General features: G+C 42.4%; 2 protein-coding genes across 3 annotated transcripts in view; one reads left to right on the forward strand and one right to left on the reverse strand.

Annotated features, from left to right (window-relative positions):
- LOC121282298 overlaps positions 1–2,967 on the forward strand; it is a 61,939-nt gene extending 58,972 nt beyond the window's left edge. For both annotated transcript variants that reach the window (XM_041195952.1, XM_041195953.1), the window contains exon 15: positions 1,302–2,967. In XM_041195952.1, the coding sequence (XP_041051886.1) occupies positions 1,302–2,209 (908 nt within the window). In that variant the 3' untranslated portion in view covers positions 2,210–2,967. The remainder of the gene's footprint in view (positions 1–1,301) is intronic.
- An 844-nt stretch (positions 2,968–3,811) lies between these two features.
- dstyk (dual serine/threonine and tyrosine protein kinase) overlaps positions 3,812–14,418 on the reverse strand; it is a 126,669-nt gene continuing 116,062 nt past the window's right edge. The window contains exon 13 of the mRNA XM_041194900.1: positions 3,812–6,040. Coding sequence (XP_041050834.1) covers positions 5,796–6,040 — 245 coding nt within the window. The 3' untranslated portion in view covers positions 3,812–5,795. The remainder of the gene's footprint in view (positions 6,041–14,418) is intronic.

Here is a 14,418-nt window from a genome sequence, read left to right on the forward strand (position 1 = left end):
TGGAGGAACAACACCTCATCTTCCGACTAGGCACTTTACAGCCTTCCGGACTGAATATTGAATTCAACAACTTTAGGTCTTGAGCTCCCTCCTCCATCCCCACCCCCTTTCTGTTTCTTCCCCCTTCCTTTTGTTTTTTCTAATAATTTATGTAGATTTTTCTTTTCCTACCTATTTCCATTATTTTTAGATATTTTTAAATCTTTTATGCTCCCCCCACCCCCACTAGAGCTATACCTTGAGTGCCCTACCATCCATTCTTAATTAGCACATTCGCTTAGATAATATCACCAACTTCAACACCTATGTGTTCTTTTGTTCTGTTGTCTGTGACATCTTTTGATGATCTGCTTCTATCACTGCTTGTTTGTCCCTACAACCACACCACCCCCTCCACTTCTCTCCCCCAACACCACCGACACCCCCCCGCCCCCCCACACCTTAAACCAGCTTATATTTCACCCCTTCCTTGGATTCACCTAGTTCTGTTGAAGAGTCATGAGGACTCGAAACGTCAACTCTTTTCTTCTCCGCCGATGCTGCCAGACCTGCTGAGTTTTTCCAGGTAATTCTGTTTTTGTTTTGGATTTCTCCAGCCTTGTATCTCTCATGAGTGAGTCTTGAGCTCCTCAATGCCTCCGAGGGTGTGCACAATGGCCTCTTGCCAAGTAAACATTCATTAACACAAACAGAAAGCCCTATCTGTAAATGATTTTTATGCTATGAGAATTATTCCGACAGGATCTTTCTCCATTTCTCAGTAAGTGATAAGCATATTACGTTAAATGTCATTCTAGCTTTAAATGATTAAACATATTCACTTAACAAGCAAACAGCAAGATTTTTTAAATTCATTCTCGGATGCAGCAAGGCAATTATTGCCCATTCTAATTTATCCAGAGAAGGTGGTGATGGGCCCTCTTACTGAACTGTTATGTTATTTGTGGCGGTTTTGATATCACTGAGTGGCTTTAGAGAACAGTTAAGGGTCAACTATGTTGGTGTGGGACCAGAGTCACATATCGGTCCAGACCTGGTAAGGACTGAACATTTCCTCCCCTAAAGGCACATTGCTGGAGCAGTTAGGTTTTTACAACAATCCAGTTGCACGATCACTTTTACTGATGTCAGGTCTTTTATTTCCAAATGTTTAATATTAAATTCTAACTCTCAAACTGCCATGGTGGGATTAGATCTCCCACTCCCTGCTTTATTAATCCAGGTCTCTGGATTACCGATGCCAGTGACATGACCACTACAACCTGTGCAACAATATAAGTTGGTCTTTCTTTCGTCCACAGTCAAGCTGCTGCTGCTTTGTTCCTGGGATCACAGGTACTTCCAGGAGGTGGTTGAAGCCTTGGCCTGCTATCTCCAACAGGACTGCAAATGTGAGGTGACCCTGGAGCTGTGGGAGAAGAGGCAGATCGCCGAGAAGGGCGCTATGATTTGGCTGTCCGAGAAGCTCACAGCCGCGGATCAAGTCGCCGTCGTTTGGTCGAAGGGAGCCGAAGTGAAATGGAGAACAAAGTCCGTCCCTGAGGAGGACAAGCCTTATTTTGTCGAGTTCGAATTTGGCGACTTGTTTAGCCCTGCATTAGTCAGTGTGGCAGACCAACACCCAAAATCCTTGACCGATAAGTTCTCTATTGTTTACTTTGAGAGGATCAGCGCCGGTGTCAAGGTGCCCGAGATCTTCAGGAAGAAGCACACTTACAAACTGATGGATGACTTGCAAAAATTCCAGCGCAGGCTCACTTACCTCACAGGGACCGACTGCACAGAAAGCAAAGCTTGGCAGAAGCTGCGTGACAGGATCGAGGCATTTGCCGCCTATCAGCAGCTCTCCCCTACTTGGTTTGAGGACTGGCATTGCAGAGAAGGTGACGGTCATATATCACGCTCCTCACCTGCACTTCTGAGAAAAAAATTCTCCAAGTTGGACAAGCTGGTGACTGAGGAGAGCAATCTAGCAGGTCCCAACTCTCACCTACATCTCAAAACCACCACACCTGGTGGCCAGTCTCAACGGTCAAAGCACCTCTCAGAAAACTATGTGACTGTCAAATCGTTGCTTCCGGCAAACAATGCACATGTGTCCAGTTTGGTTTGTGATGCATGTCACAACGTTCCTCAGCAGTCCTTGACGTTGTCCTCTGGGTATTACAGTCAACCCACATTGACTCCCGAAGGAAGCAAGTCACAGTGAAAGTCTCACAGGCTCCAGACCGCCAATATTGAAGAGATGGGATCAGGGTGTCTACTCAAGGTAGCTAAGTGAAGGGTTTTGCCCACATTTTGGAATGTCCTGTTCCACACACGCTGACGTTTAACAGAACAGCCTCGGCTCAAGTCCTCTGTGGCTCTCAGTGTGAAACAGAAATATTTTCAGAGCAATGGGAAAAGAGTAGGAGAGTGGGGACAATTTGGATTGCACTTTTAATGGGCTGGCCCATGGGTTGAATGGCTTCCTTTTGAACTGTATGATTGCGCAACACCGTGAGCCACTGAACATATTTGGCATGGCTATTTTTGACCATGTTTCTGTTTGTGACATCTTAGGGTTATGGCTAGTGGTGAAAAAACTCATGCCTCAACGCCTCTGTTAGTGCTAGGTCTTCCTCATCTGATCCTGTCAGAATAGAGATAAAAACAAAAAACAAAAAGACTGCGGATGCTGGAAATCCAAAACTTGGTTCTGTCGAAGGGTCATGAGGACTCGAAACGTCAACTCTTTTCTTCTCCGCCGATGCTGCCAGACCTGCTGAGTTTTTCCAGGTAATTCTGTTCCTGTCAGAATAGACTTTGGTTTATTAAAAAATGCAGAATCCATTGGAGCTGCATTTTGAAGCTCGCACCATAAACGTCAAACACCTTTATTTTTTAAATACTGTGAACCTCTGACTACAGACTAATATCCACTATGCTACCTACGCTGTCTCACAACCTTTCAGTATTAAGGACCTGACTGATGGTTTTCATTAAAGTTGCTTTTCTAAGGAGCTTCCATTTTGAATGTTTCATCAATGTTGTAATAAAGGTTCACCTGGTTGATATAAATAATCATAGAAAATTAACCTTATCCAGCTTTAACCACTTCTGGCTATGAGGCGTGAAGAGGGTTAAGGTGCTGGAAGTCTGAGAATAGTGCTTCATTTCTCCAGGAAAGAGTTACTTTAGTGAGAGGGGGTCCCATATTGATGTAACGCCACACAGGATAATGGGATTGTACCACAGGACTATTGCTGCCAGGACACTGATGACATCAGAGTGGGGAAGCCTCTCACCTGTGAGCCAGAAGGTTGTGGGTTCAACCCCATTCAAGAGACCTGAGCACAAAATTTAGGCTGATACTCCAGTGCAGTACTGAATCCATCTGGCCTGTAAGATGGATGTTAAAAAAAAATCCCATAGCACTATATGAAGGAGAACCTTCTGGTGTCCTGGCCAAAATTATTCCTTCAAGCAGCAAATATGGTTGGTTTGTGGCATGTGTTGCAACATTCCTCTGCCTTCCATGACACTGCCGTCAGGGTAACACAGTCAACCCACATTGAACAGCAAACCCAAAAGTGACAGTCTTGCAGATTCAAAACATCCCATGACAGACAGATAGGGTCAGGGTTTCTATCCATGGAAGCTATCTGAGTGAAAGAGATTGTCTGGTTGCTATCGCACTGCTGTTTGTGGTAGTTTGCTCTGTGCAAATGGCACACTGTGTTTCCTACATTACAACAGTAACTACACTTCAAAAAGTACTTCATTGGTTATGTTGTAGTTCACCTCGACAAACCACCAGGAGACTCAGATACAGGTTTCGATCATTTATTATTCAAGTGTACACAGGAAGGCAGAGCCTTGGGCAATCCAAGACCGAATTCTAAAAAGTTACATGTGTTCCCTCCTGACATACACCTTGAGTCATGTACACGTATTCTAATCTTGTCAACTTACAATCACATGCTTCTCCAGTCTCAGTTACTTGTTTCCCATGTGTACATGCATCAAGCATTGTTCTCATCCACGCAAGGCCACCATATCTTGCTGATTGTGCAGGAGTGTGGGCCTCCTTGATTTCAATACCCATTCCCTAGCCTTGTCCATTGTTCTACTAGCTTGTCTCATTCCTTATCTTGTCTAAAGTGCATCTTTCCAGTTCTGCTTTTCTGCTTGCATTTTATTTTTACTAACACACTTCTAACTAAAATTGCTTAACCCTTTCAGTCCCCCCTTTTGTCCCTTGGCCTAGCCCAAGGTAGCCAACTCAGTGGTATTGCCCCTTTCCTTATGCTCCGCCGCCCATTGATACTGGCCAGGTACCAAGCTTAGGGTTATAAGGGTATTGGGTTATACCATCTGTACAGGTCGGCCCTGCAATACAGGCACTTGCCTCTCTTGTTTAGCCCCTGCATTCCTAAAATCCCATACCCTTTGCCCTTTCCTCTGTGTCCTTCGGGTGTGGTGAACCAGGTGTGTTAAGTTTAGAACCAATACCAACTGGGTGATAACCAAAACATGAGAGATGTTCCTAAGCCATGGGTTATCTGTACATTCGATCCTCATTCCAAAGGTTTCCCCCCCAAGTAGGAATAACTTTTGTTCCACATTGTCATTTTTTTAACCTGTTGCTGCAGCACATAATATATTCTATGCACCCGTAGGGTCTTATTGGGGATATCTGTAAGGTGTTCAGGTAACAGTGGGATTATATAGGGAACTGGCTCAAATACTGTGTCAAGTTTTCTTTCATGCCTTCCTCTGCCTGCACATTAATTGTGTCTCTTTTGTAGATTTCCACAAGTTCTACTTTTCCCACCCTAGCTGGTTCCTGTGGGTATAGACACACCACAGGGCTGGTTGTAGGACAGGGTCGATTGTTCCCATATTGGTACTCTTGTTCATGGTAACGCAGTATCTCCCTGTACCTAGACATGCAACGTGAGTTGGTTCCAAATAACCCATGTAGCTTCCATTGTACAAATGGCTGTTGCATTAAACCCACACCTCTTGTTCTGTCTCATATATGGGATGTGGACGCACTACCGAAGAGGCCACTACACTGCATCTCTTTAAAGTAGTGCTTACTATATTACCCTCTATCTCTACTGCTTATGGCGGTATATTATGATACCTTACATAATAATTCCCCCCCCCAATTATCCCAATATTCTCTACTCTATATAATGTCTTAGTGGGTGTTGATTCTGGTCTAACCAGGATTGCACAACGCACTTATAGTATCAGTTCTATATACATGTGTTGGACCCTTAAGGTGGCAAATGGTCAAATCATGATTCTTATGTCGTGACTGGTTAAACAAGTGTGCATTTATTATCTCAAATTTTCCCATGTCTGCTCATGCATCCATGATCCATAGGTGCTACAGACGTCATTCCTGACCGCTTCATCTGAGAGGTTTCTCTCTATGTTATTCGATTTGTTAATGGTCCCGCATGGCTCTCTAGTACAGTGACCAAGCTATGAATTATCTGTGTCAGGTCTTGGTCCGAACTGAGTTGCCTGTCCTGGATCCTTTGTCCCTTCTCCAGAATTTTCTTAAGTTGAGAACTTAAGATCCGGACCTTTTGCTCCATTGTTGCCAAATCAATTGAATTTACTATTGAGGTCCCGGTGTTAAATGCTGTGGCGAGGTCATTAACCAGACTACATTTTAACCGACCTTTTCCCCGTACAAGGGGTGCAGCCACGGGCCGCCCTCCACCATTAGACCAAGCCGCCTGTGTTGTCACATGTTTTACCAGAGCTGCACACAGTCCTCAGGTCTGACCCGAGCATCACTCAGGCAGGTCAATATCGGAGGTGTTTAGGACGATGGATACCAGTTCATGGCGTACATTATCAAGCAGAGTTTTGTCTGCTTTTATCAACACTAGTCCATTCTCTGGTCCAGGGCTCAATGCTGGACAAGGGGAATCAGTTAATTGCAGCCGTGGTGTTTTTCCTCCATTTGTTAAATCAGTTAGTGATGTTGTTGTAGCGTCTTTCCTGTGGATGTAAGCACAAGACCTCCCAGTCATCGCTGGTTGGTCGCAATTAGTTCTGTAAAATAAGATCAGTTAGTAACATGCTTCAATTGCAACCAGTGCTTCCAGTGCCCCTTCCATTTCATATCCACACAGGCACAAGTATCGCTAATCATTATCTCATAAAGTCCGATCCACTTGGGTGCAAAACTTGGTTTCTCAGGTGTTACCTTCACCATTAACTTATCCCTCACCTCTGCTGTGTCCTGGGGAGCCAGCCCCCCCTTCACTTCTTTCCTGGCCCACTATCTCCCGCTGCTGTCTCACCTTGGACCTCAATTCCTTAAGCTGTCTACACAACTCTATAATGCACCTTTTTATCCCATCTTTCAACAGCTCAGTATCTTCAGTTCCAGTGGTGGTTCTCTCTGGAAGCTATTTAACTCTGCCTGTCATCATGGTGTTAATCCTGTGGTCTTACTTTTTGTAGCTCGCACGCACATCAGTGTAGTCAGTAATGCATCTAATTAGCTTTTTCCAGCTTTCCCTTTATCTGTATCCATTTTGTGGTAAATTGTTAAGTATTATTTCTCCTTTACCCTTCAATTGCCTCAACTGCAAATTCCTTATACTTTTGCTTTTAAGTTTTTTTACTCTTTCTGACCATGATCATTCTAAGATTTTCTTAAAGTCAGTTTCTCTATTGCCTTGATCGTTTAAAATATTTCCTTACTGTTTAGGCCATATTAACCATTCCATGTCAACAGGGATCTCTGTCTCTAGATCTTTGCTTATCTCCCCAATGTCTCAGGTGACGGCCAGATTATCCGCTTTCCCTAACTCTATCTCCTATCCTTAATCATTTTCTCATACCATTTTACACAATCAATAGCTACCATCTTATCTCATTCCGGTTGTCTGCAGAGACTTTACAGTCCAAAAGAGTATTCTCATAACATTTTTAAAACAGAAATCAAGCATATCTATTTGATTTCAGGTATTAACATGTTTTGCTTCCTTATCTTCTCCTCAAACAACATTTTATTTTCTCAAAAGTAACCCACTAGATTGTGTCTGACCTTTTTTCCCCCATTTTTAAATTATCCCAGATTCATTAACACTGCCAAAAATTGGATTTCTGCCAAACTTTGTCAAGGTCTTGAGCTTAACTTTATATTTTGGGAGCAGACTTACAAATACAAAAAGTTTGTAGCATTTGAATTAGCGTCAATTGTTGTCAAAACTTTCAAAATAAAAATTTCCTTTTGATAACTTTATTGGGAAACAAACCTCAAATTTTAAAACTTTGTAAGAACTGTAATTTACACTTTCAAAATTAAAACTATTCTTTCTCATGTGTACAAATTTGTATCCAGATTAAAGTCCCACATGTTTATCAACACATATTCTTTATCTTGGATAGCATCCCAGTTATTCAAAAGTAACCTGCTAAATTACACTGCACTTTTCACATCTCAAGATTGTCCCAAATTCAAATAATGGTGCTCTTGGGCTGCAGATTTCCTTTCCTATTGAATTCATATCTTCTTCGAAAGAAATCCCTTTTTATCCATAAAAACCACCTAGACTGTTTGTTTGTGTCTTTTGGTTTTCCTAGAATCCTGTTGGATTTCAGGTAATGTTTTCCTCAGAATTTTTAGAATACCAACTCATATGAACTAAAATTAATTAATCAATGCCAATCAGCTTGTAAGTTGGTGGAAAGAGTTACTCCCTGCTAATCTGCAAGGGGGTGGTGCAAAGGCTGGTTCATCTCAAAGAAAGGAAAACCCTGTTTTATCTTTACACCTTCGAATTGCGATTTTTGCCATAAACCTCAACTCGAACCTTATACTCAAAGCATTTAAATGCTTGAGTATACCTTTCCTTTAATCTAATATGAGGTTTTTGACTCTAAAGTGCTGAACTCCACACACAAATGACAATTTAGGGAAGAAAACACATTAAAGCTCACATACAAATTCTTCCTTGCATTCAAACACTTTATTGCACACAAACACACATATATATATAAAGGTATGTATTTCCATTCTTATAACATATATCTTAACAAGTTAAAATTTTCATACTCTAAGCAAAACTTCAAGTAACAGTGGGAGGAATAAAGGGATCTTCGAGGCTCTACCTACAGGTACAATCAAACTGACTGAAGCTCATATTTCCTCTGCTCCTGCCTGTCACTACTCATTAACCGGGTATCCCCCCCTCTCTTTTTACAAACAGCTCTTGTGACTTAGTTATTTACCAAAAATTCAGCAGAGGACTTTTTGGGTCCCACCCGTCCTACCGCATTTTCTTAATAAGTTTTTTTAATTGTATTCTGCTATGAACCTCGTAATGGAGCCTTCTGGTCCCTGGTTGAAGTCCATGGTGCCTTCTCTCCCAAAAAGATTTTGTTTTCCGCCCTCCCTGCGTGGTCTTTTTCACCCTGCATGGCTTCAGCTGAGTCCTTCCGAACGATCCGACCCACCTGCACAGGTTGGGCTTTTAAACCGTCGCGCAGTTCCGCCTCCTCTTCCGGGCACCTCCTGTCCTGAGTTCTCCTTTAGATTCTTTGGATACTCGGCCGGACCTTTACTCGGGTCGGTTTACTGCTCTAACTAGGGATGGTAAATGAACATGCTCACCCGTTTGCAGTGCCGTTCCGAGTACCTTGCTCGCAGCACCAATTGTTGTTGTTCACTTCACCAGGGGACTCAGGTACGGGTTTCTATCATTTATTATTCAAGTGTACGCAGGGAGACACAGCCTTGGGCAGTCCAAGACTGTACTCTTAAAAATTACACGTTAAAAGTTACTCCTTACATACACCTTGAGTCACGTACACATATTCTAATCTTGTCAACTTACAACCACATGCTTCTCCGGTCTCAGTTACTTGTTTCCAGTGTGTACATACATCAAGCATTATCCTCATCCATGCAAGACCACCATATCTTGCTGATTGTGGAGTGTGGGCCTGCTTGATTTCAACACCCACTCCGTGGCCTTGTCCTTCGTTCCATTAGCTTGTTTGTTTCATTCCTTATCCCGTCTAAAGTACACCTGCCACTCTCCAGTTCTGCTTTTCTGCTTATATTTTATTTTTACCAAAAGACACTTCGAACTGAAATTGCTTAACCCTTTCAAGTTGAAAAGTGCTTTGGGATATCCTGAGTTTGTGGAGGGTGCTATTGAAAATGCAATTCTTTCTTCACTTTCGCTGGAAAGAGACATGCTATCGAAGCTGTGTCTTTCACTCATATGGACAGATTCGCAAGATCCAACAGTAAAGGGAATAATACCTTGACTCTCTGCATCACTAAGTGGATGGTACTTTTTCACCAGTCCCACAGTAACCTTTGTTCTGGCCAAACACCCTTATACTACAACATTCCTTTATCTGTTTTTCTTCATCCTGCACTCCAATCATTTCTTGAACGCTGGCGTAGTTTCTGCTTCAAACGCTAACCCTGGAAGTGAATTCCGCAACCTCACAACTCTCTGTTTGTCCTCACCTCTGTCCTAAATTTCTGACATTTAATTCTGTATCTGTGCGACCCTTCAGCAGTTGGAAACAGTCAGTTTCTATTTCCCCTGCCCTTTCCCTTTCGTGATTTCAAGCACATCCATTTTATCATCCCATAATCTTTTTTTTTTCTATTTATTCACAAGACGTGGGCATCATTGGCAAGGCCAGTATTCATTCATTGCTCATCCCTAATTACCCTTGAGAAAGGTGGTAGTGAGCTGCTTTCTTGAATACCACCAAGTGGCTTGATTGAACCACATCGCTATGGGTCTGGAGTCACATAGAGACCAGACCAGTGAAGGACAGTATTCCTTCACTGTCACTGAGTCAAAATCCTGGAACTCCCTCCCTAGCAGCACTGTGGGTGTACCTACACCACATGGACTGCAACGGTTCAAGGCGGCGGCTCACCACCACCACCATCTCAAGGGAAATTAGGCACAGGCACTAAAAATGGTGGCCTAGCCAGCGATGTCCAGATTCCACAAAAGAATTAAAACATTGAACGCTGGTGGAATTTTACGACAACCCAGTAATTTCATAGTTGCCATTAATGAAACTAACTACAAATTCCAGAATTTTTTTTAAAAGATTTAATTAATTGAATTTAAATTTACCCAGCTGCCATGCTGGGATTGAACTCATGTCTTGCCCTTAGTTCAGTAACATAACTAGTATGCTGCCGTATTATCTGTGCAGTACTCTTATCTGTCCTGCTGTCAGGAAAAATGACCTAAACCTTTAATTATTTTGTGCCAGGCAACAACCAAGTAAATGTCTTCTGTGCTCTTACTAAATTCTCCATGTCCTTCCTAAAATTCTTCCAATACTGCACATCTTGGAACTCCCTTCCTAACAGCACTGCGGGTATACCTACGGGAGATGGGCTGCGGCAGTTCATGAAGACAGCTCACCACCACCTCCTCGAGGGCAATTAGAGATGGTCAATGAATGCTGGCCCAGCCAGCGACACCCATCCCATGAATGAATAAGAAAGAAACATCGATCCTCTGACTGGGGCCTTGTAGGGTTTTATTTAGAGTCACCATCGTCACTCAGCTTTTACATTCTCTTGGAAAGTGATTCGTATTTTGTCTTTAAAGGGTAAATCAGCCAGAGACCACTCTCCTGTTACAAAGCAATGGAGGGATCTTGAGGCCTGGAATTAGGAGCTTATTATATATATAACAATAGAGTCAGCAGCTCTCCACATGGGGGAGAAGCGGGTAAATTTATGCCATTATTCTGAAATTTCTGCAGCTTTCCAATCAAGCCTAAGTTGGACTAGTGAAAGAACCGCTGCAGAAATTTACGGCTTGTGGCTGGGCAGGGGTCCCTCCTGCATGTAGGGAGATTGAGGTGTGATCTGAAAGTGGTGTTTAAAATGTTAAAATGACTTGATAGAGCAGATTGGAAAAAACTATTACCTCTGGGGAAATCAAGAAAAAGGGGATACAGCTGTAAAATTGAAACCAGGCCATTCAGGAGGGAAATTGGGACGCACTTCTTTTCCAAAGGGAAATGAAAGTCCGGAACTCTTTCCCCCAAAGGGGCTGTGGATGCTGGGGGAAAAATGAAGCTTTCAAGACTGAGAATTATAGGTTTTTATTATGTAAGTATGTCAGGAATTATGGCACAGCAGATGGTTAATGCTGAGCTGCTCAAATCCCAGAGGGAAGCTTGAAACAGCTGCCAAAACGGTTTTTACAATTTGAATAGTATGAGGAGTGGTTTTGAAATCAGGAAATGATGTCCCTGACTACCTTGTGATAATTTTATTGTAAATTTAAACATTTATTCTAAAAAAAGAAAAAAAGCATAATTACATTTAAACACAAGAATGGCTTCACACAGTTAACAGTACTTTAAAACAAATCTTAACTACCCCCAGAGCTAACCTTTCCTTCTTCTATTCAGCAACTATCCTTATAGATTTTAAATTCTATAAAAGTCCATTAATTTTACCACACAGTGCTTTTTCCTTTGGGTGTCCTCTGAGGCTGACAGCAACTGGGTCTTCAGGTCTGGTCTTGTCACACTGTCTTCTTTGAGTTCTGACCAGCTACCCTGCTGTCTTCAGGAGATCTATGCAGCTGTCCCCTCACATAGGCTTCAGTATTTCCTTAAATACATTCCTTCCCTTTGATCCTTCTATTATCTCAACCAGTCTCTTCAGAAATGCCTTCTTCCCAAAAGTGAGTAGACTATTCTTTACTTTAGGTCTTAGACTTGTAACAACAAACTTACCCTATCTTCACCTTACTTACACCTTTTACAACCTGCATTTATCCATCCCCCTTTAAACTATAACAACCCCAATTCAAACACTCCTGTTATTGCTTCATGTAAAACTCTGATTGAAGTTCCTCTTGGTTAATTAACAAATCAAAGCCACGTCTTACAGTTGACTTTAGACCCTTGCCGTCACTCTAGCTCTTAATCCAATTACAGCCTGACTTCCAGTTCATAAGAAAACTTTCCAGGGTCATTACCAGAAGAAAAATACTGCAATTTCTTTTTTTCTTGACACAAGGAACGAAGTTGAGTAACTGGAGTTAAGATACAGAACAGCCATAATTTGACTGAATGGCAGGACAGGCTGAAGGTCTCCCCCTGCTTCTAACGTTCCTATATTCCACCCCCTTGACAGTGAATTACCAATCTCATTCAGAATGCCAAGCGTACCACCAAGTAGAAACAGATTACAAGACCCAACAAGTTGTGGAATAAATCAGTCAAGGCTTGCCTTGAGCTGCAGTTCAAAGTTCCTCCTGATTACAAAGTGATAGGGTTGTAAACCACACGACTGACACATCTGGAGCGCTTTAAAGAAAATTGTAGTACGCTCAGGCAAGAAAGAGACAGCAGCAAATCATCTAGTGACAGGGGACTGGTGCAGTGGGGCAACATCCACTCCTGATCGCTATCCAGTTGAGATGCTGCTCTCTTTATGGACAATCAACACTTGCATGGGGTTAGTTAGCACCCATGGAACCATATACCACAACATGTATCCCCACCTTCAAGAGAGGGTTGAAGGGGAGGGATAAAACTGGAAGCAAAGACAATAATTGCACAACATTTAATTTCAAGTAAAAGTAAAGTGAGCTAGGGCCGTGAACATACGACACTATCACCACGGGCAACAGTTGAGGATCCATTTGCTTTCAAGGCATCTAACAAAACTTGTCTGAAGGGCAGGGTGCAGCACCTGTCAAACCTCTCCATTTTGATTTACTTTGTTTGCCAAGTTTAGATTAACAATGGGAACAAAATATTGATCTTCTGGTTCCTCAGGATTCTTTCCAACCAGTTCAAGCTGAGGGGAAATTGGGGCGCTCGAACTTGAATCATTATTTCTTTGATGTGATCTTTTGAACCCCCTCCATGCTGTGTAATATGTACAGCACACAAGAGATGAGCACAACACATAGTGTTGGCGCTCGCTCATTCAATTATTCATGTATGCTGTGTCCAAAAGCTCACTGTCTACTAATGCTTCATCCTGAGCCATTTTCCTTGGCAGTTTTTGTCAGTGGTGGTTCCTTCCACTCTCAGCAGCAGGGTGAGGAAGCAGATCTCAAATCTACCTCAGCTGGAATGGGAATCAAACCTGCGCTGTTGGCATTAATCTAAACCACACACTAGACATCTAGCCAACTGAGGCTCCCTGCAAATGGTTATGCAGTATTGCAAAGTATTTACAGCACAGAAACAAGCCATTCTACCCAGCTGGTCTATGTCTGTGTGTTTTTGCTCCAAACAAGACCCCTCCCACCCTTCTTCAACTCTCCCCATAAATATATCCTTCTATTCCTTTCTCCCTCACGTTGTTTATCCAGCTTCCCCTAAAATGCACCCGTGCTATTCAACTGAACTCGTGGCAGCATGTTCTGAGTAAGTGCGAATGCACCATGAGGAAGTTCCTACAGTTCTGTACACAAGTTGTACCCACATGTCAGCCAGACCAAGTAAGGGCGACAGGTTTCCTTTCCTGAAGGACATTAGTGAACCAGTTGGGTTCTTCAAGGTAATTGTTTTTTTAAACTAATACCTGTCTTGTTTCTTTTTAACTGAATTCAAATTCTCAAATTGCCATGGTGGAATTTGACAATGTGATCATGCTTTGCTCTTAAAATTCTCATCCTTTCTTTCAAATCCCTCCATGGTCTTGCCACTCTCCATCTTTAAACCTCCCCAGCCCTACAACCCTCCAAGGTCTCTGCATTCCTCCAATTCTGGCTTCTTACAAGTCTTCGATTTTCTTTGCTCCACAATTGGAGGCCGTGCCTTCAGCTCTGGAATCCACTCCCTAAACCTCTCTGCCTCTCTCTCTCCTTCCGACCATGCTGGAGATCAACTGTCCTCATCTTTCCTTTTGTGGCTCTGTATCAAATTCTGTTTATAAAGCAACTTGGGGCATTTTACAATGTTAAAGGTGCGATATAAATACAAGTTGTGATCCCACATTTTTTTGGTTACATAATTTGCCTTTATGTAACCCCACTTGAATTAGTTTGACAATAAATTTAATAATTACTTTTAATGCGTTATAAGGCAAACAAAGCAGTCATTCCGCATTAGTATAAGATTAAATGATGTTGATTGATGGATGAATGCTGGCCCAGGGCAATGGGTGAACGCACTTCTCTTCAAATAGGATCTTGAATATCTATTGGAACCGAAGCTCCATTTAACATCTCATCAGAACGATGGAACCTCAGACAACGTCCCAAGGCACTTCACAGGAGCATTACGAAATAAAGTACTGAACCACATAAGGAATTATTAGGGCTGCTGACCAAAAACTTGGTCAAACAGGTAGGTTTTAAGGAGCATCTGAAAAGGAGGAAAGAGGTTGAGGCAGAGAGGTTGAGGGAGAGAATTTCAAAGCTTGACATC

This window comes from Carcharodon carcharias, chromosome 9 (genome assembly GCF_017639515.1).
Source record: "Carcharodon carcharias isolate sCarCar2 chromosome 9, sCarCar2.pri, whole genome shotgun sequence".
Classification (NCBI taxonomy): Eukaryota; Metazoa; Chordata; class Chondrichthyes; order Lamniformes; family Lamnidae; genus Carcharodon; species Carcharodon carcharias.